This window comes from Morchella sextelata (assembly GCF_020137385.1).
Source record: "Morchella sextelata strain SCLS chromosome Unknown scls_20, whole genome shotgun sequence".
Lineage (NCBI taxonomy): Eukaryota > Fungi > Ascomycota > Pezizomycetes > Pezizales > Morchellaceae > Morchella > Morchella sextelata.
The window spans coordinates 696,761-718,443 of record NW_025408635.1 but is presented as its reverse complement, the minus strand read 5'-3'; the positions used below and the strand labels follow the sequence as shown (position 1 = coordinate 718,443).

Here is a 21,683-nt window from a genome sequence, read left to right as displayed (position 1 = left end):
GAAGAAACATCGACAAGGAAACGTGCATTAGAGTGGATAAATAGATTGAGGGGTTTTAGCGGGTTTAGGAGTTTGGGTTACGGAATTAGGAGTTAAATGTTCTTGGTTGTTTTTCAGGGTCTCGGGCATGCCCCGAGTGTATTCTGTATTATTAGTAGACTGGGTCGTCGAGACATAAGCGAGGGATATAAATACTGTGTCTGTTACGGGCATGCCAAGCATTTACGGGAGTGAGAGAAAGGCTAGTAGATACCCCAATCCTCTTTGATACTAATGGCAACACCACTATCAACTCCGGTTCGCACCTACGAGGTGTGGTGCGATCAATATGCGACCAAATGCGGAGTTGCTGTTTTCCTAGTTAAAAAACACGTTATCGACCCCAATAATAACCCCCGGAGCGTCAAACCACCGGAGGGGAGTGTTTTGGTACCGGTGGATATATGAGGGATAGCTGGAATCAATCGGATCGAAGATCGGACCGCTCGGAGCGAATCGGCGCAAGCTGCCAGCCGACCGAGTACCTATCGGCGGTACCTGTGGGCATGAGAGGACTCTGCTATGTGGGAAAGCGATGTGGGAAGAGGCCTGAGTAGGTAGCCTTGCCGTCCGAGACCTCCGAATAGCCGACGCTGACGATTATTCACCAGACGGCTGATGGAGAAGAAACATCGACAGGGAAACGTGCATAAGAGTGGATAAATAGGTTGAGGGGTTTCAGCGGCTTTAGGAGTTTGGGTTACGGACTTAGGAGTTCAATGTTCTTGGTTGTTTTTCAGGGTCTCGGGCATGCCCCGAGTGTATTCTGTATTATTAGTAGACTGGGTCCTCGAGACATAAGCGAGGGATATAAATACTGTGTCATTCACTGACTAGCCAAACCATCATCGGCGAAATCAGAGTCTTAACAATATAAATCGTTGATACGCGAGTTACAACTTTATTTGACTATACTTTTGGAAATACTTTATTCTATTGTGACTTCGAACTCTACCTGAACTATTACGTCGAAGACGGTCGAACATCACACGCTAACTCTAGTGAATCTTTGTTGATAACGTAGCTCGCGGGGCCCGTATCGGATCAAGGAGAATCATACTCGACGTTGACTGAAGAGACCTTGAAGACTTCTACCTTTGTAGCTGTTAGCCGAACTCTGAGCTCTGCGTAGTGTACTCTTGTGGTCTGGTACGCATCCTTCACAGTATATTGTTACTCACAAGTTCACTTGGAGTAACGAAGTCACCTCAAAAAGAAGAACTATCACCATTATCCCTTACCACAATGGCATTCCGAAGGGATTATTTCGTAGACACCTCGGCCGTAACAGATGAGGCCGCAGAGGACGCTATGGTACTATCTGAGGCTGTTAGCCCCGATCCCCTACTCCAGGGAGGACCCTCTACACACACTAGGTCAACGAGTAAACGCTCTACTCAAGCCCAGTTTACCAGGTCCATGCAGGAGTTTTTGGATACCCATGAGGCACAAATGAGGTATCTTGGTACAGCTGGACAGGCCGTTTGGCAGCAGCTACAAAACCTCCAGGAACAAGTGCAGGGGAGTGGGCAAATTCTGGATAAGAAAGCACGGCAAGAAGCCATCGCCCAGAAGCAACATCTCGAATCGCTCTTTGAGCTCGTCGAAAATGTTCGACAAGTACACGAAGCCGCACGGGCCGCCGACCACGAGGTTCTGGACCGTAACCATCGAATTACCCTGGACCAACTGTTGGAGGCGGAACGACAGCTGAGAGTTGCAAGAGAAGAGCGAGAGCAGGAGAAAAGGGAACAGCGGGAACTGTTGGCACAATTCAAGCAGTCCGACGACGTAAGAAACCAACGAATAGCCGAGATGGAGGAACGTCTACGACAACATTTGTCGGTAGCACCCTCCATGGTGAGTATTCCCTTGGATCCTAATGCACCCCAAACGGTTCCTGTTGGCAATGGCAAGAAACCCGAAAATGTTGGCCCAGTAGGAGGAAATGCTGGTCCAGTAGGAGGAAATGGAGGCAGGCAACCACAGGATGCCGGCCCAGTGCATGGCAATAGTGGCAGAGGACCGGTGGGAGCTGCTCCAGTTGGGGGGAATGGTGGGAATCAACCTCCACAAAACCCACCAAGAGGAAACGTTGGGGGAGATCCAGAACCTTCTGACGACGATGACGACGATAACAGTGAATGGTCGCACGGTCGGAAGAATTGGAGAATGAACCGAGGCGGAAACCGGAATTCGGCGCCGCCTGAAGACGACGATATCGTAGATTCGCTCGCTAAAATACCCTTTGAGTTCGATAATGCCAGGAAGCATAACCTGTGGCATTGGCTCATGGAATGCGAGATCTACTTCGAGCAGAAGCCCAAGAAGTTCCGAACGGACAGGAACAAGGTACTGTTCGCTGGAACGTATACGTGTGGGTTGGCAAAGGAATGGTTCATGGCATACATCGAGACCAAGATGCTAGGACCGGTAGCCGCGGACTACGCTACTTGGACTCGGTTCCGTCAGGAGATTAGGAAACGTTTCTTAAGCACTCAAGAGGCTATGGAGAACGCGATGAAGATGCAGCAGTTTAAGTACTGTGCTAACATCGGAGACTACCTGACGAGAATGGAGATTATGAACCAGCATGCTCAGATGAAAGGAGCATCCTATCGCGCCGCCCTGCTCCAAGGACTACCAAATGAAATCCGGGAGCGCCACTCACGATTCGATCCAACCGACGACGACTCCGAGTACATCCAACAGTTGGAACAAGCCGGCAAGGCTTATGAGGCTTATCAAGAACAGACGAAGATGTTGGGGAAAGCGGAGTCGAGAGGAAGGGAGACGAATAATGGTGGGAACTCGCGGCAAAAGGAGAAGGGGTTTAAGATCAAGGGGAGGGCTCAGACTGAGGAGAAAGAAAAAGGGCAAGATAAGAAGAGCACCAGCAAGAACAAGTCGGGGAATAAGCCAATATACCACGACTACGACGAAGCCACCAAAGGAATACCACAGCCGGTTCGAGAACAGCGAAAGACCGATGGAGCCTGTGTGCGATGTGGCCGAAAGGTTCACCTTTGGAAGTGGTATCGTTCAGATTCTAACAGCAGTGCATCTATCTCCTCTATCACGGGGACTATAGGCGATAGACTGTGGTGCCAAGGAATACAACCTAGGTAGTGACGTAGACGTGGACGTAGACGTAAAGGTATACTTTGACTATAGACTATGGGTGGCTCTACCTGGTATGATAAACCGGTTGGAGCCCTATGACGTAGTGCGAACAAAGAATAGTATTCGTGGAATAAAATACAGAGGTTGCGTAAGGAAGAAAGAGAAGAAGGAAAACAGACAAAAGCACAAGACAACGCCCCCTTATATATCCATCCATAATCCAACGATGACTAATACCTTCGCGTAACAGAAACCCAAAGAACATAACAGAAATCCCCATTACAAATCCTAATTCCACCGCACGATACCTCCTTCCCTCATCCCAGTTCATCACCTAGCCGAAATACATGGCTGCCGTTACAGACCACGCCCCCCTCTAAGGCCTACCTCCTGGTAGGCTTAGGCTTCTCTGGATAACGCTCATGGAATCGTCTAATAATTTCAGGTGAATGTTCAAGGTCCGATAGCGGTTGCCAGGAGGCTTCGTCATATCCCATATATCGTACCAAATATTCAAATCTTCCTCTTCGTTTCCTCGAATCCAAAATATCTTCGACTTCCCATTCTTCCTCCCCTTCGATTTCAACCGGAGGTGGTGGTAATCGTCGTTGTCCTGGTAAAGGATCATTTGCTTCAGGTGACAATAACGAAACATGAAATACTGGATGAATTTTCATCAACCGGGGAAGTTCCAACTCGTAAGCATAGGGATTAACGATTCGTTTAATGTTATAAGGTCCAATACGTTTCCAGTCGAATTTCTTAGAGGGTCGCTTCGTTAGAATATGACGGGTCGATAGAAAAACCTTATCTCCTAAATAATATCGAGGAGCTGGAGTTCGATTCCTATTGGCTGATTCTTCTTGTATCTTTTGCGCCCGGAACATTTCTTCTCTTAGGAAGTCCACCACATCCTTCATTTCCCTTGCAATACGGTTCGCTTGATCCTCCGCCGTCGTTCGACCATGTTCCAAAGGCCCAAATGTTATCCTAGGATTCCTTCCCGAATTAGCAAAAAAGGGGGAAACTTTTGTTGTTTCGGAAACGTGGTTGTTGGTTGCAAATTCAGCCATCGGTAGCCATCGGACCCAGTCATCTTGTTGATAGGAAACATAGCTTCGGAGGTATTGTTCCATTATGGCATTAATTCTTTCTGTCTGTCCATCTGTTTGGGGGTGGAATGCAGTAGAGAACTTTGGCGAGATTTCCAATCGATCACAAAGGGACCTCCAGAATTCCGCGACGAACTGTGTTCCTCGATCGGATACCATAGTGTCGGGTAATCCATGTAACTTCCAGACGTTATCAATATATAGCCTTGCTACTTCCTGTGAGTCCGCCTCCTTTGTCGTTGGTATCAGATGCCGCATTTTGGTTAGTCTATCCACCACGACCAAAATCGCATTATACCCATCACTCTCAGGAAGATCAGTCACAAAGTCCATCGAGACATCTGTCCAGGGTCCATCGGGAATTGGCATGGGGCGAAGTACTCCATAAGGTGCATTGTGTGATGCCTTGCTACGGGTGCACACATTGCAATTCCTAATATACTGATCGACAAACTTCCGCATCTGTGGCCAGTAATATTCTCGACTTAGGAGCTCCAGAGTCTTCGCTCTACCCGGATGTCCTGCAGATGGTTTGTCATGATATTCTTTTAAAAGCCTTAGTCGAAGGTCATCGTCGTCTGGTACATATAGCATGCCTCGATAAAGCAGCCGACCGTTGTTATCTTCCATACATTCGGCAAGTGAGATTTTGTTTGAGTGGCGTATGCCATTCCGAAGCATATTGAGGACTTTGTTTATGAAACTATCCACTTGGTAAGCTTTTGAAAATAACTCCTCTACAGTGGACGCTCCTTCAGCGGATTCATTTGACAAAGAACCCGCGAACAAACTTAGCTTGGTATCCAAATTTTTTCGCTTCAGAATCACTTGACTCTGATGCGTTAACCGTTCATCCCCCTCTTTAGGTAGGTCACCTGACCTCCTAGTCAATGCATCTGGTTTTGTTCCTTGTTTTCCTGGCCGAAATTGTATAACGAAATCGAAGCGTGAAAGAAATTCGGACCAACGGGCTTGTCGACGATTTAACAATTTTGTTGTCATAAAATACTCAAGATTCCGATGGTCGCTAAGAACTTCAATTGGAAATTGAGCTCCCTCCAGATGATGTCGCCATTCTTCAAAACATCGTATAATTGCTAAAAGTTCTTTATCATAGATTTCGTAGTTGCATTCTGCGGGAGAGTGTTTTTTAGAAAAGAAAGCAACTGGATGTAGGATTCCTTCGTTGTCACGTTGAGATAGGATTCCTGCTGAAACATAGTCGGATGCATCAGTTTCTATCACAATTTTTTGATCTGGATTGAAATGAGCTAGTATCGGTGCCGTTATAAACATCCTTTTTAAAGTCTGAAATGCTTTCTCTCTTTCATTCGTCCATTCAAATTTAACGTTTTTCTTTGTCAAGGCTGTAAGCGGGGCAACAATTTTCGAATATCCCAAAATAAACCGTCGGTAGAAATTTGCAAATCCTAGGAATACTTGAACATCGCGAAGGTTTGTCGGTGTAGTCCATTCCAAAACATCGATAACTTTCTTTGGATCCATTCTATTCCCATTCGGAGTAAGGATTAAACCAAGATATTTTGTTTCCTGAACCATAAATTCACATTTTTCAGGTTTAAGGTGAACATGATTTTCATCAAGTACCTTTAGAACCTTCTGAATATGTTCTTTATGTTCTGATAGGGTCTCGGAATAGATAAGGATATCGTCTAAGTATGCTGTTACGAATTGATCGAGGTAGGGACGTAGAATATCATTGATCCAATGCTGAAATGTGGCAGGGGCATTAGCTAATCCAAATGGCATTACTGTATATTCGAAATGTCCATATCGAGTCCGGAATGCTGTTTTCCATTCATCTCCCTCCGCTATCCTGATTTGATTATATCCCCATCGTAAATCCAACTTAGTATAGTATTGTGCTCTTGACAACTTAGCCAGGGTTTCTTTCAACAATGGTAATGGATATCGATTTTTGATTGTAATCGCATTTAGGCCTCGATAGTCAACACAAAGTCGAAGGGTTCCATCGCTTTTCTTCACAAACAGTATGGGTGCTCCCGCTGGTGATTCACTGGCTCGAATAAATCCTTTGGGTAAATTTTCATCAAGATATTCTCGTAGTGCTTTTAACTCAATTTGAGATAATCCATATATAGGTCCATATGGTGGTCGTTTGCCTTCCTCTAATACTATCTCGATGTCATGGGATGGTCGATGTGGTGGGAGAATTGAAGCATCATATTCTTTGAACATGTGAAGACGATGGTGAAATTCTTTCGGTACTAATTGTTCGATATCGATAGTGGATTTCTCGGTTGCTGAAACGATGACTGTATGGTGTTCCGGTAAGGGAATCGAGATACCATGAACAATAACTGCAGTTCCACTGAGTGAACAGTGTTGACAACAGCTTCGAGAGTCAAAAATAAGTAGATTTTCTTTTGGTCGAATCGTAACATCATGTCGTCGCATCCAAGGTATCCCCATCACAATCGGATAGTGTCCTAACTTCGTTACAAAACATGGCGCCGTTTCCCGATGACCATGAATGTCTAGCGAGACATCGACAATATGGGTAATTTTTCCTGACTTAATAGGCCTTCCGTCTATAACGTCTACATGGCGAGGTATTTTAAGGGAGGTCATTGTAAGATTGTTGTGGCGTGCAAAGGATTCATCAATGAAAGCATATCCTGATGCTCCGGTATCAATAAGGGCGTAAGTAGGTATAAACGAATTTTTATTCTGTGAAATCGAACAAGTTACTACAAGTTGATTTCCGTCCATTTCCTCCTCTGATACCGAAAAACCGGAAATACACATCCTAGAAAAATCCTTAAACGGTCCCTGGGCTAAGCCACTTAGTGCAGGGACAAATCTTTTGCCGACTCATTATCGCTTCCATCGTTTTCTTCCACTGTCAACGCCGCTCCTCTCATCACAGGCCTCCTTGGTTGACTTCCAGTTGCCCTCGCTTGGGGGCAATTTCTAACCATATGCCCGACACCTCCGCAATAGAAACATCGGCCCTCAGCTAATCGGGCGTTTCTTTCGGCAGGGGTAGGGCGACGACGTCCTCCAGACAGGTCCATGGGTACATCACCTCCAGGACGGAACGAGGGGTGATTCTCAGTGGTAGGTGGGTTGGCAGCAGGGGCAGCAGGACGGGGAGCAGGAACAGGATTTGTTGGTGGAGGACGCGGAGCCGGGGTCGCAGTAGTAGTCCAAGGTTTTTTACTACCTCGCTTAGCCTCCGCCGCCCGTCGTCGGTTATCCAACCGTTGCAAGAGTGTTGCACAACCATCTACCGTTGCAGGAGTCTCATGGTGTATCATCGATTCGTCCAGTTCCCCATTAATTCCTTCCATCAAAGCCTCAATCCGAGAGACTTCATCCATACCCGACTCAGCAGCATACCGTTGAAACTCAGCAAAATAATCGGCAAAAGTTCGAGTGCGTTGTCTGATGTTCCGAAGATTCCTTCTAGCTGTACGCATTCGATCGGGGTCTCCAAAAGCTGTATCCAGAATCTCATAAAACCGTGTCATAGAAGGTAAGGCAATACCTTCTTCTCCCATATACTGTAAAAACTGATTGGCAGCAGCACCTTCCAATCTGCTGAATGCGTACGATAACTTAGACTGTAGTGTAGGATAGCGATCGATATTTCCCAGTAACTTGATTTTCATTTGTTGCTTGAATAAGTGTAGTCTTTCTCGATCACGATCCCCCCTAAACACATCGGGATCTGGGAGTTTCTCCGACCGATAGGTGGTACCTGTAACTGGTGGCGCTGGAGGTACAGGTGGAGCGTTGTTTCCAATAGGTTCTTCGTCAGGGGCCACAACCTCAACAGCAGTTCGTTGAGCTCGGGCAGCAGTAAGATCTCGTTCAAATATCCTTCTTGCCCTCTCAGCCTCCGCTTCTATCTCCTGTAAATCCGTTGCATATTGAATAAGACCATTTTGACACTGTTGAAGAAGCGCATAAGCTTCAGCTCCGACAACATGATCGACCTGTGGATGCGCTTCAAAAAATCTTTGGAGGTTATCGTTGAGTTGTTGATAATCGACATGGACATGTTCCGACATTGTAGGCTATGGTGTTGTATTGGTTGGCGATAGAGGACGCAACCTACGTATCACGGGGACTATAGGCGATAGACTGTGGTGCCAAGGAATACAACCTAGGTAGTGACGTAGACGTGGACGTAGACGTAAAGGTATACTTTGACTATAGACTATGGGTGGCTCTACCTGGTATGATAAACCGGTTGGAGCCCTATGACGTAGTGCGAACAAAGAATAGTATTCGTGGAATAAAATACAGAGGTTGCGTAAGGAAGAAAGAGAAGAAGGAAAACAGACAAAAGCACAAGACAACGCCCCCTTATATATCCATCCATAATCCAACGATGACTAATACCTTCGCGTAACAGAAACCCAAAGAACATAACAGAAATCCCCATTACAAATCCTAATTCCACCGCATGATACCTCCTTCCCTCATCCCAGTTCATCACCTAGCCGAAATACATGGCTGCCGTTACATCCTCTTTCTCCCGAAAGCGTACCCGCGATGACGATGGCGACCACGATATGGAACCACCGGAACCCCAACCTCAGAGAAAGCGAATGAGGCACCGTGCTAAGAAGCCGGCTGCGACGGCTGCTGCGGAGTATACCAGTGGGCAAGCGTTTGTGCGAGAACGTGGATCGGAATCTGAGATGGATTTCGATGAGGATTTTTAAAAGGGGACTCTGATGAGTCAGGTCAGGAGTATCCCCAGATTGCTATGTTATCACTGACGGAAAACAATAAAAAAAATATGAAAAGAAAAAGGCAGGAAGGGAGAGCGTCCCAACCGGAGAAAAAACAGAAAATTTTGGAGGAACCTATTCATGGTCCTCGACCTATCGTTAATCAGTTCCTTTGTTTTGCGGAAAAATGTTTATCTTGTAAGGTGTTGTTGGATACTGGTGCAACTGGTCCTGTTTTGTCTGCTGTTTTTGTTGATAGTTTTGAGGTCCCGAAGGTGAAACGAGACGTCCCGGCCCGGGTATTTGGATTTACGGGAGAAGTTATGAAGGGCACGGGACACGCCTTTACACAACCATTAATTATAATGTCAAGGGGGCATCAAACACAGTTGTCATTCGAGATCGCCCCTCTCCCACTTGGCATCGATGCAATACTACCGAACTGGTGGTTAAAAGAACATAAGCCGGTTATAGGGTCAAATGGGGAAGTTTCCTACGATGGTGAGAACTGCAAGAGTCGATGCTTCACTGACAAGGAACCTCAAATAGAAATGGACGAGGGTGTACTAGACGATCCGGAGGCCCAATTCATCGGTAGTATTTGTCTTCTGGAAGATGAATCGGTCAACCTCCGCGAAACTCTTCCCTCTTGGCTCCATGGGTTCCTTAAAGTCTTCCTACCATCGGAAGCAGACAAATTACCACCGCATCGATCTTACGACCATGCGATAGATCTCGAACCAGAGAAGCAGCCACCATGGGGACCCGTTTACTCCCTATCCGAAGTCGAGCTGAAGGTGCTTCGGGAGTACCTAGACAAAATGTTGCGATTGGGAAAGATTAGGCCAAGCAAATCCCCAGCAGGAGCCCCAATCCTATTTGTGAAGAAGAAGGACGGTAGTCTGCGACTTTGCGTTGACTACCGTGGACTTAACCGTGTGTCCATTAAGAACAGGTATCCGTTACCGCTTATGGACGAGCTGCGAGATCGAGTAGCAGGCGCGGTTATCTTCTCGAAGATTGACCTGAAGGAAAGTTACAACCTCATCAGGATCAAAGACGGCGACGAGTGGAAGACAGCCTTTCGTACGCGGTACGGGCATTTTGAGTACCTCGTCATGCCTTTTGGGCTGGCAAATGCGCCGGCGACCTTCCAGAACATGATGAATGATGCGCTGAGGGAATTTCTGGATCAAGGGGTAGTAGTATACCTTGATGATTTCCTAATATATAGCAAGTCTCGAGAGGAACACAGGGAGCTGGTTGGCAAAGTACTTAGCAGGCTACAAGAATACAACCTGGTCGCCAACCCGAAGAAATCATTCTTCGAGCTCACCGAAATCGAGTTCCTCGGATACATCCTTGCCCCAGCAGGCGTCACCATGGCACTGGATAAGGTCATGTCTGTTACGAATTGGCAAGCCCCGCGCAGTGTTAAAGAAGTACAGATCTTCATGGGCTTTGCCAACTTCTACAGAAGGTTTATCCACAATTTCTCCGGGGTCTGTAAACCCATTACCGATTGTCTCAGGGGTGATGCTAAGAACTTTGTCTGGTCTATGACGGCCCAAGCAGCCTTCGAAAAACTCAAAACCCTGTTTAAGTCTGCGCCGATCTTGGTACACTTCTCTCCAGATCGCCAGACTATCGTGGAAACGGACGCAAGTGATTTTGCTATCGCCGCAATTCTATCCCAGGTTATTGACGGAAAGACTCACCCTGTTGCCTTCTATTCTCGAAAACTTAACCCAGCGGAACTCAACTACGACGTCTGGGATAAGGAGATGTTGGGAATTGTGTCAGCCTTCAAGCAATGGCGTCACTACCTCGAAGGACCTAGCCGAACGGTTCTCGTCTATATGGATCACAAGAACTTGGAATATTTTTCAACAACCAAGGTTCTTAACCGACGACAGGCAAGGTGGGCTGAGTCTTTGGCGGAATTTGACTTTAAGATTATTTACCGCCCGGGAACCAAAAATGGGAAGGCAGATGCACTATCGCGACGGCCAGAGTACCGTCCTGAAGGGGGAGGCACGCTTGGGAAACAGCCGATAGACAGGTTCTTTAAGCCCGGACAGTTGGCGGAGGAAGAGTTTGTGGTATCAGCGGTGTCGCTTGCCTCCAAGGGGGTGATTGACTGGTCCAAGAATTTTCTGGATCATGTCAGGCAGGCGGCATCGGGAGACCCGATATGGGTAGGATTGAAAGAGAGAGTTGAGCAAGGGGAGAAGCTGGGGGAATTGAAGGATATTGCTGAGAAAGACGGGCTACTCTTCTATAAGAACCGACTCTACATTCCGGCAGACGACCGTATCAAGATCCGGATAGCACAGGCAGAGCACGATTCAAAAGTGGCAGGACACTTTGGACAAGACAAGACGTTGGAACTCATCACGCGCAACTTCTATTGGCCAACAATGAACGAGTGGATTGATGACTACGTTCGGTCATGTGATGAGTGCCAGCGCAACAAACCCAGCCGCCATAAAAAGTACGGTGCGCTTCTACCACTGTCCACGCCACATTCTGTCTGGCAATCGATATCAATGGACTTCGTCGTACAGTTACCGGAATCAAAGGGATATAACCAAATTTGGGTAGTAGTCGATAGGTTCTCGAAGATGTCGCACTTCATCCCCTTAGTAGCAGAAACAACCGCGCAGGATTTAGCGAAGATATTCCTCGGTCAAATCTGGCGACTCCATGGGCTGCCTCTTGATATAGTTTCCGACAGAGACGCCAAATTCACTTCAAGCTTTTGGGCATCTCTTATGGAATTATTGGACGTGAGAATAAGAATGAGTACCGCTTTCCACCCCCAGACCGATGGGCAAACAGAGCGGGTCAACCAGACCCTCGAGCACTACTTACGAGCATTCTGCAACTACGAGCAAGATGATTGGGCAGAGCTACTCCCGTTGGCGGAGTATGCTTACAACAACTCGGTTACCACCGCCACGGGCCAATCTCCGTTCTATACCAATTACGGTTACAACCCAAGAACCAACTGGCCGACGGAAGCCGAAGTGGTCAACCCAACCAGTGACCTGTATGCTCACTTCATCCGAGGAGTTCATGACTCTGCTCTCGCTCGCTTAATAGAGACCAGGGAGAAGATGGGGAAATATTATGATCGGAAAAGGGACGAACCACCTAACTTCAAGGTGGGAGACATGGTTATGCTCAACGCGACCAATATCAAGACACGTCGCTCTACCAAGAAACTCGATCATAAGAAACTCGGCCCGTTCAAAATTGTCCGACTAGCCGGAAAACGAGCCTGCGAATTGGAACTGCCACCACAAGTCAAGATCCATAACGTGTTCCACATTGAACTCTTGGAACGTTATCGACAGAGCAGTATCCCAGGCCGCGAACAACGTCCCCCGACTCCCGAAGAGGTCGATAAGGAGGGAGAGGTTTTGTACGAAGTGGAAAGTATTGTGGGAAGCCGGAAGAGTAGAAGAGGATTAGTGGAATACCTGGTGAAATGGCGGGGCTATTCGATGAGCGACTGTACTTATCAAGTCATGGACGTTATGAACGAAGACGTACTTGATCTAGTTCGCGACTTTCATCGAAGGAACCCCAAGGCCGTGAAGGACCAACGCCTGAGACTATAGAGGTACCCCACGGGGCTAAGTCCTTCCCCTCCACAGACACCGCGGGTGATATGTGGAGCAGGTTTACTGGAACCATAGTCTGTCAGAAGATGTCCCGAGACGTGACACCCTGGAAGGGGGGTAAGCTGTTACGGGCATGCCAAGCATTTACGGGAGTGAGAGAAAGGCTAGTAGATACCCCAATACTCTTTGATACTAATGGCAACACCACTATCAACTCCGGTTCGCACCCACGAGGTGTGGTGCGATCAATATGCGACCAAATGCGGAGTTGCGGTTTTCCTAGTTAAAAAACACGTTATCGACCCCAATAATAACCCCTGGAGCATCAAACCGCCGGAGGGGAGTGTTTTGGTACCGGTGGATATATGAGGGATAGCTGGAATCAATCGGATCGAAGATCGGACCGCTCGGAGCGAATCGGCGCAAGCTGCCAGCCGACCGAGTACCTATTGGCGGTACCTGTGGGCATGAGAGGACTCTGCTATGTGGGAAAGCGATGTGGGAAGAGGCCTGAGTAGGTAGCCTTGCCATCCGAGACCTCCGAATAGCCGACGCTGACGATTATTCACCAGACGGCCGATGGAGAAGAAACATCGACAGGGAAACGTGCATAAGAGTGGATAAATAGGTTGAGGGGTTTCAGCGGCTTTAGGAGTTTGGGTTACGGACTTAGGAGTTCAATGTTCTTGGTTGTTTTTCAGGGTCTCGGGCATGCCCCGAGTGTATTCTGTATTATTAGTAGACTGGGTCCTCGAGACATAAGCGAGGGATATAAATACTGTGTCATTCACTGACTAGCCAAACCATCATCGGCGAAATCAGAGTCTTAACAATATAAATCGTTGATACGCGAGTTACAACTTTATTTGACTATACTTTTGGAAATACTTTATTCTATTGTGACTTCGAACTCTACCTGAACTATTACGTTGAAGACGGTCGAACATCACACGCTAACTCTAGTGAATCTTTGTTGATAACGTAGCTCGCGGGGCCCGTATCGGATCAAGGAGAATCATACTCGACGTTGACTGAAGAGACCTTGGAGACTTCTACCTTTGTAGCTGTTAGCCGAACTCTGAGCTCTGCGTAGTGTACTCTTGTGGTCTGGTACGCATCCTTCACAGTGTCATTCACTGACTAGCCAAACCATCATCGGCGAAATCAGAGTCTTAACAATATAAATCGTTGATACGCGAGTTACAAACTTTATTTGACTATACTTTTGGAATTACTTTACTCTATCGTGACTTCGAACTCTACCTGAACTATTACGTCGAAGACGGTCGAATTCCATACGCTAACTCTAGTGAATCTTTGTTGATAACGTAGCTCGCGGGGCCCGTATCGGATCAAGGAGATTCATACTCGACGTTGACTGAAGAGACCTTGGAGACTTCTACCTTTGTAGCTGTTAGCCGAACTCTGAGCTCTGCGTAGTGTACTCTTGTGGTCTGGTACGCATCCCTCACAAGTCCTGTTCTCTCCAGTCTTCATCAGAAAGAAAAACCAAGTTCTTATCGGTAGCAGAGCCCTTAAAGATTATTGAGTTCTAGCGATAGTATCTTTGAATAATCTGCAACCTGATTGTCTATCTTGCACGGCCGTCTTTATTCTATACAAATCTATTCCTCTTAGAAAGGACCCCCGTTACAGATAATCTTTAAGGCTCAAGTCACCTTCAGATTATTCTTCCTCTATACAAAATGTCCGCCCTCTCGGCTCCAGATGCACCCCTTCAGATTGAATGGCAGCCGGTGCCCCTCCAGCTTGATGTCACCGGGCAGACACAGCTTGTCATAAAACCCAGGACCGCTCTACAGACCTACATCCCCGGTTGTGAGCCTGCCTGGCAGGATACCGACGAGGTCTCCATCCAACAGTTCTTCACAGAGCTTCAGACCTACCTCCAGCATAGCCTGCAGAATCAGTTGACCCGGGGCAGTCAGGCCCTACTCCTTGTACAAGAGCGCCAGGCAGCACAGAATGCTCTGATGGCAGAAGCTCTTGAATACATGAGGCATGAAGTCAACTCTGTCCAGGAAGAACTCCGAAAGTATTCGGAGAGAGATGAACTGGAAGCCGATGCCATGGAGATTGAGTGGACAAATCCGGCAACTCCACCAGACTTTGTTGCCGAGATACAGAAAGCCCTTGATGAAGGAAGGCTAGTGGTAGGGAGACCAGCAACTCCAGCACTAAATCCAGGCTCCAGGTCCTCGTCCAGGACAGCCACCAGGACAATGCAGCGGAAGACCAGTCCCTTCGCAGCATTTCCGGTCAGATCCACTAGGAGAGTTGTTCCTATTGTCCAGCCAGCGGTGGGAGCATCTCCCTTCCCTCCTAGCCGCTTTGCAGGAGTAAACCCATTCCTAGGATTAGCCGACCGATCCTTTGACTATGAGGGAGAACTCTACCCAGGTGCAGGCCGAGGACCTCCCAGCCCGCTAGCCAGGAACCCAGGAAGGTTCACCATGTCTGGGGCCGCTCAACCGGCAGCAACCTCACCACTGGCTAGCAATCCGGCACCAGTAGCACCTGTGGCCCCTCCTGCTGCGGCCGCCGCTCCCCCTCCAGCTAATGTCCAGGGTGGAAGCGGTGGAAACCAGAACCCTCCACCACCTGTGGCCAGCGCTCCCGCTCCAGGTGATTCAGATAGTTCTGACAGTTCAGACTCGGAACCAGAAGGTGGTGATAGAAGAGGATGGCGGAGATATCTTAAGAAGAAACTGGAGAAGCAACAGAAGGATCTATTTGCTATGATGTCTCAACAGTACCGTCCCCCGGCCGCCTCTCCACCTTCCTCAACCACCAGAGCCCGAGAACCAAAGGCACCACCACCCTCCAAGTTTCAGGGCAAAGCGGAGCAAGTGGAGACCTTTATCCGGCAATGTGAGAATGTGTTCTCCATTGAGAGCCTGTCATTTACCTCTGAGGAGGTTAGGATCCGATATGCAGGCAACTTGATGGAAGGGGAGGCAGCAATCAGATGGTATGAGGCATACCACAACTCAATTGATCAAGCCTCTGCCAACCGCCTTGCTGGAATGCCGGTGACTTTGAATCTGAGATGGAAGCGTTGGGATTCCTTTGTGGATGCTTTTAGAGCAGCCTTCGGTGAAGCCATCTCTCGAGATGATGCCGTAGCCCAATGGAATACCCTTACCCACACAGCTCGAGGAGGAATAGACCTCTTCTTGAATACTATCATTCAGCTGATGTGGAAGACTGGCTATGAGGGTCAGTTGGTGGATGATAAGATCAACAATTCCGTCCTTGCGGACCTAGGCATGAGTTGGGCTCTTTTCAATCCCAAGCCAAAGTCCTTGATGGAGCGGATAGCTGCTCTAAGAGAGTTAGGGCACACCCATGAGAGGTACCAAGGGATGGCAGCGGAGAAAGCGCCCCCTCGGACCAAGAAAGATCCTCCCGCTCAGAAGGACCAGCAGCCTAAGAGGAAAAGAGAAGCTGCGAACTCCTCCGGACCTCAGAAGACTCCTGGACCTAAGGATAAAGCGGTGGAGCTGAAGGGTATCCCGGGGAATATTCTAGAAGAAAGAAGGAAAGCAGAAGTATGCTTGAAGGTATGACCTTCCGGTACTCCCTATTGGTAGAGTGCATAGACTGACTTGTGCAATAGTGCAGCAAGTCCAGACACAAATGGACCGATTGTTGGTCCAAGGAACCTACTGTTGTCCGAGTGGCAGCAGTGAGAGTACAAAAGCGGAAAAGAGGGAATGGCAAGTCCAACTCTCAGAAGAAGGCTAAAGTGGCTGCTGTAGTAGCAGAAGATCCACTTGTTGTACTCCCGGAGGTTACAGAAGATTTTGTTTTTCAGCCTGAGCAAGACTCGGACAATGAAATCATCTGGTAGAAAAGTGTCTGTCTGAGTCTATGTTTACTAGTTTTCTTTTATATGGGTTTTGGGGTTTCTATGTTTCTCTTGAATAAATTATGATTGTGTTTCCGCCTATTTGATTGCTCCAAGCACTCTGAGGATGGGTTCAAGACCCGAAACAGCTGGTCTGTCAGTGCTCTACCAAAGTTACATTTGCTACCAAGACACTTCCAAACCGCTGCTAAAAAGACTACTACACAATACATCTGCTATATTACCGCTTGGGAATAGAACCAAAAGATCTTTTGATCTTAGTAGTGCCCGAAGCTATTAGCTATGTTGAAAAGACAAAGAGAAACAAGTTCAGAACCCGCTGTTAAGCAAAGAAGGTTGGAACTGAAGCTTCCCTCCTTACCAGTACATGGAAAAAGGCCTATACTGAAGGCAGGACTGTCATGGACGGTCAAAGGAAAGGATGAAGGCGCCCAAGGGTCTTTCCTATTTGACACTGGTTGTACAGGAGCTATCCTCAACCAGAGTTTTGTCAGAAAACATGGAATTCCCTTAGTGCGGCGGGATCAACCTCTGACAATGTTTGATGCTCAAGGAGATGTCATGATGGGAGGAGGCGAGTATTACACTCACCCGGTCCGCATGATTATGGGAGATCATAAAGAGACACTCCGATGGGAAGTGGCTACTTTGGAAGAAGGAAGGACCGGTTACCTGCCAATTAGTTGGGCTAGGAAGCATAACCCGGACATCAACTGGGAACTCAACACCATGAGCTGGAGGAGTGACTACTGCAAACAGAATTGTCTCCCAGCGGCCACCAAGATTGAACTGATCTCTCCATACCAAATGTTGGAAGAAGAAGAGAAAGTCTATCAATTGGTTGGTTCAGTATGGCATGATGAGGACGGAGGTGATATTGCTGAGAAAATACACCACCTATACCGGGATTGGGCTGATGTGTTCAGTCAAGAGAAGATTGGGGAAATGCCGCCGCATTCCCATAATGATTTGAAGATCAAACTCTTGCCTGGGACCGCTCCCCCATTTGGCCCGCTGTACCCATGTTCCGCTCCAGAGTTGAAGGCCCTCCAAGAGTACCTGGACAAAGAATTGTCTTCAGGAAAGATCTCTAGATCTAACAGCCCTGCTGCGGCACCCATATTGTTCATTCCTAAGAAGGATGGTACATTGCGGATTTGTGTGGATTACAGAGGTTTGAACAAGGTCACTGTCAAAGACAAGTACCCGCTGCCTATCATGAGTGAGCTCAGAGACAGGTTGTTTAAGGCCAAGATCTTCACAAAGATAGACCTGAAGAACGGCTTCAATTTGATCAGGATAGCAGAAGGTGATGAGTGGAAAACCGCTTTCAGAACCCGCTATGGACTGTATCAGTATAATGTGATGCCACTTGGTCTATGCAATGCTCCCTCCGCTTTCCAGGCAATGATCAATGATGTGCTAAAGGAACTACTGGATGAAGGAGTAGTTGTCTATATTGACGACATCCTCATCTACTCGGAGACTGAGAAGGAGCATGAGCTATTGGTCAAGAAGGTACTACAGAAGCTTAGGGAAGCTAAGCTCTGTGCCTCGATCAGTAAGACATCCTTCCATGTCCGAGAAGTAGAATACCTAGGCTATCACATCTCGGAAGAAGGAGTATCTATGTCAGAAGACAAGGTGGAGGCAGTTAAGGAATGGCCGGTCCCTGAGAATATCAAGGCAGTACAGGCATTCCTCGGATTTGCAAACTTCTATCGCCGCTTTATTGAAGGCTTCAGTAAAGTTTGCAAACCATTAACTGACCTCCTGCAAAAAGACAAGAAATGGTATTGGACGGCAGCACATGAGCAGGCCTTTGAAGAACTCAAGAGGCTGTTCACAAGCGCTCCAATCCTCCTTCATTTTGACCCTAGTAGGAAAACTGTGGTTGAAACAGATGCCAGTGATTTCGCCAAGGGAGCGGTGCTCTCTCAGTATGGGGATGATGGGAAGCTACATCCGGTGGCATTCTATTCTAAGAAGTTCTCCCCTGCTGAGATCAACTATGACATTCATGATAAGGAAATGGGAGCTATTGTAGCCTCTTTCCGGGAATGGGAACACATGCTCAAATTTTGTGAGCAAGAGATCACTGTTTTCACAGACCACAAGAACTTGGAGTACTTTAATTCTACCAAGGTTCTCACTAGGCGGCAAGCTAGATGGTCTGAAGACCTCGCAGGCTACAATTTTAAAGTTGTCTACAGACCGGGAGAAAAGAATGGCAAGACTGATGTGCTATCTAGGCGCTGGGATCATCGCCTTGGAGAGGGAGGTGAAACTCTGCAGCCGGAGCCACAGATATTTTTTAGGCCAGGTCAATTGGTTTTGGATCCTGCAAAGCTAGCGGCTGTCAGGGTGAATCAATTGCAGAATATATTCTTAGAGCGCCTATATGCGGCTGCTAAAGAGGATAGTTTCTGGCAGGAACTGCACCGCTCCCTGGTTGAAAGGAAACCAAATTTGGACCAGAACTTGTCGGTCAAGAACGGTCTCATCTTCTACAAGAATAGATGGTATATACCCAAAGACAAGAAGCTTCAGATGGAAATACTGTCCGATACCCATGACTCTAAGGTGGCGGGTCACTTTGGCCAATTTAAGACACTTGAGCGGGTGAAAAACAACTTCTTTTGGCCCAACATGGATAAGGATGTTGAGGAATATGTCCGGAGCTGTGACAGCTGCCAGAGGAATAAGACCTCCAGACATAAGAAGTTTGGTATGCTCCAACCGTTGGAGATACCCTATCGGCCATGGACTTCCATCTCTATGGACTTCATTGTGGGATTACCGGAATCTAGTGGGTTTACAAAGATCTGGGTAATAGTGGACCTCTTTTCAAAGATGGCACACTACATCCCTCTTCCTACCCTCAATAAAACGGAAGATTTGGCTAAGTTGTTCTTGAAGGAAGTTTGGAGACTCCATGGTTTACCTGATGACATAGTCTCGGACAGAGATAGCAGGTTCATTTCTCACTTTTGGCAATCTCTCATGAGTCTCCTCAATGTGAAGCTGAAGATGTCCACATCATTCCATCCACAAACGGACGGTCAAACAGAAAGAGTTAACCAGACCCTGGAACATTACTTGCGGAGTTATTGTTCATATCAACAGGATGACTGGGCAGAACTCTTGCCTTTGGCAGAGTATGCATATAACTCGGCGGTCTCTGAGTCTACCAAAGTATCGGCTTTTTATGCCAACTATGGTTATGAACCCAGGACCAACTGGCCGGCCCCAAAGGAAGGAGTAGAATGGAACAATCCAGCGAGCGAGGTCATGATATCTCAATGGGAATCTATCTGGCAGGCTATGTGTTACGGGCATGCCAAGCATTTACGGGAGTGAGAGAAAGGCTAGTAGATACCCCTATACCCTTTAATACTAATGGCAACACCACTATCAACTCCGGGTCGCACCTACGAGGTACGGTGCGATCAATATGCGACCAAATGCGGAGTTGCGGTTTTCCTAGTTAAAAAACACGTTTTCGACCCCAATAATAACTCCCGGAGCGTCAAACCGCCGGAGGGGAGTGTTTTGGTACCGGTGGATATATGAGGGACAGCTGGAACCAATCGGATCGAAGATCGGACCGCTCGGAGCGAATCGGCGCAAGCTGCCAGCCGACCGAGTACCTATCGGCGGTACCTGTGGGCATGAGAGGACTCTGCTATGTGGGAAAGCGATGTGGGAAGAGGCCTGAGTAGGTAGCCTTGCCGTCTGAGACCTCCGAATAGCCGACGCTGACGATTATCCACCAGACGGCCGATGGAGAAGAAACATCGACAGGGAAACGTGCATTAGAGTGGATAAATAGGTTGAGGGGTTTCAGCGGCTTTAGGAGTTTGGGTTACGGACTTAGGAGTTAAATGTTCTTGGTTGTTTTTCAGGGTCTCGGGCATGCCCCGAGTGTATTCTGTATTATTAGTAGATTGGGTCCTCGAGACATAAGCGAGGGATATAAATACTGTGTCATTCACTGACTAGCCAAACCATCATCGGCGAAATCAGAGTCTTAACAATATAAATCGTTGATACGCGAGTTACAACTTTATTTGACTATACTTTTGGAAATACTTTATTCTATTGTGACTTCGAACTCTACCTGAACTATTGCGTCGAGGACGGTCGAACATCACACGCTAACTCTAGTGAATCTTTGTTGATAACGTAGCTCGCGGGGCCCATATCGGATCAAGGAGAATCATACTCGACGTTGACTGAAGAGACCTTGGAGACTTCTACCTTTGTAGCTGTTAGCCGAACTCTGAGCTCTGCGTAGTGTACTCTTGTGGTCTGGTACGCATCCCTCACACTATGAATGCCAGCTTAGGTAAAGCTAGATTAAGGATGGCCTGGTGGTATGATGCCCATGCCCTGGCACCGCCTGAAATCAAGCCCGGAGATGAAGTTATGTTGGACCGGCGCAATGTGCAAACAAAGCGGCCTTTGGGAAAACTGGATCAGAAGAAGATGGGACCCTTTAAGGTCTTAGAAGCTATTGGTACCCGTGCCTACAAGCTCTCTCTTCCCCCTCAAATGGGAATCCACCCGGTCTTTCATGTCTCTCTTCTGAAACCTTACCGAGCACCGGTAGATCCTGAGAGAAGAGTTCCTGTACCGGAGCCCGAAGAGATTGAAGGAGAACAGAACTGGGTTGTCCGAGAGGTAGCTGATAGCCGGGTCAATAAGAAAAGGAGACGAGTGGAATACCTAGTGCTGTGGGAAGGTTATGAAAACGAGGATGCTACATGGGAACCTTGGGAGCATCTCAAGAAGAGTGCTGAAGAAGCCCTTCGGGATTTCCATATGAGGTATCCCAAGAAACCCAAGGACAAGCGGATTGTTGGGGTGTAGATTTTTCCTTTGGGTTTTCATTTCCTTGCATATCACGGAGCTTCTTGTCATATAGAATGAATGGTAATAGAATGGTTATAGATCTCGGAGACCAAGATCCTGGAAGAGGGGAGTGGTGTAACGGAGCCATTTCAACTGTCTGGTGTATGAGTACACACAGGGCCCGGTTACATGCTGAGAGTTATTGTTAGAAGCCAGTTGCACGGTGATATGCAAGTGCCGGCAGTGTGGTTAGCTACCAGCTGTTAGAGTAACTACATTCCGGGCGCTAGGAAGGGGATCTATTCAT

The 21,683-nt window shown here is 47.6% G+C and overlaps 7 protein-coding genes across 7 annotated transcripts; 5 read left to right on the top strand and 2 right to left on the bottom strand.

Annotated features, from left to right (window-relative positions):
* Positions 1-1,284: 1,284 nt before the first annotated feature.
* H6S33_006393 (uncharacterized protein) lies at positions 1,285-3,168 on the top strand (the record flags this gene model as incomplete). Its single annotated transcript, XM_044837738.1, has 1 exon — positions 1,285-3,168. One exon carries the CDS (start codon positions 1,285-1,287, stop codon positions 3,166-3,168), a length of 1,884 nt encoding a protein of 627 aa, XP_044689920.1.
* Positions 3,169-3,545: 377 nt separating this feature from the next.
* On the bottom strand, positions 3,546-7,028 carry H6S33_006392 (uncharacterized protein; the record flags this gene model as incomplete). The annotated part of the gene is made up of 1 exon (XM_044837737.1): positions 3,546-7,028. One exon carries the CDS (start codon positions 7,026-7,028, stop codon positions 3,546-3,548), a length of 3,483 nt encoding a protein of 1,160 aa, XP_044689919.1.
* A 74-nt stretch (positions 7,029-7,102) lies between these two features.
* H6S33_006391 (uncharacterized protein) lies at positions 7,103-8,332 on the bottom strand (the record flags this gene model as incomplete). Its single annotated transcript, XM_044837736.1, has 1 exon — positions 7,103-8,332. One exon carries the CDS (start codon positions 8,330-8,332, stop codon positions 7,103-7,105), a length of 1,230 nt encoding a protein of 409 aa, XP_044689918.1.
* A 444-nt stretch (positions 8,333-8,776) lies between these two features.
* H6S33_006390 (uncharacterized protein) lies at positions 8,777-8,992 on the top strand (the record flags this gene model as incomplete). Its single annotated transcript, XM_044837735.1, has 1 exon — positions 8,777-8,992. The coding sequence occupies one exon, from the start codon at positions 8,777-8,779 to the stop codon at positions 8,990-8,992; it is 216 nt and encodes a 71-aa protein (XP_044689917.1).
* A 77-nt stretch (positions 8,993-9,069) lies between these two features.
* On the top strand, positions 9,070-12,627 carry H6S33_006389 (uncharacterized protein; the record flags this gene model as incomplete). Its single annotated transcript, XM_044837733.1, has 1 exon — positions 9,070-12,627. The coding sequence occupies one exon, from the start codon at positions 9,070-9,072 to the stop codon at positions 12,625-12,627; it is 3,558 nt and encodes a 1,185-aa protein (XP_044689916.1).
* A 4,177-nt stretch (positions 12,628-16,804) lies between these two features.
* H6S33_006388 (uncharacterized protein) lies at positions 16,805-19,882 on the top strand (the record flags this gene model as incomplete). Its single annotated transcript, XM_044837732.1, has 1 exon — positions 16,805-19,882. The coding sequence occupies one exon, from the start codon at positions 16,805-16,807 to the stop codon at positions 19,880-19,882; it is 3,078 nt and encodes a 1,025-aa protein (XP_044689915.1).
* Positions 19,883-20,854: 972 nt separating this feature from the next.
* Positions 20,855-21,394, top strand: H6S33_006387 (uncharacterized protein; the record flags this gene model as incomplete). The annotated part of the gene is made up of 1 exon (XM_044837731.1): positions 20,855-21,394. One exon carries the CDS (start codon positions 20,855-20,857, stop codon positions 21,392-21,394), a length of 540 nt encoding a protein of 179 aa, XP_044689914.1.
* Positions 21,395-21,683: the final 289 nt, after the last annotated feature.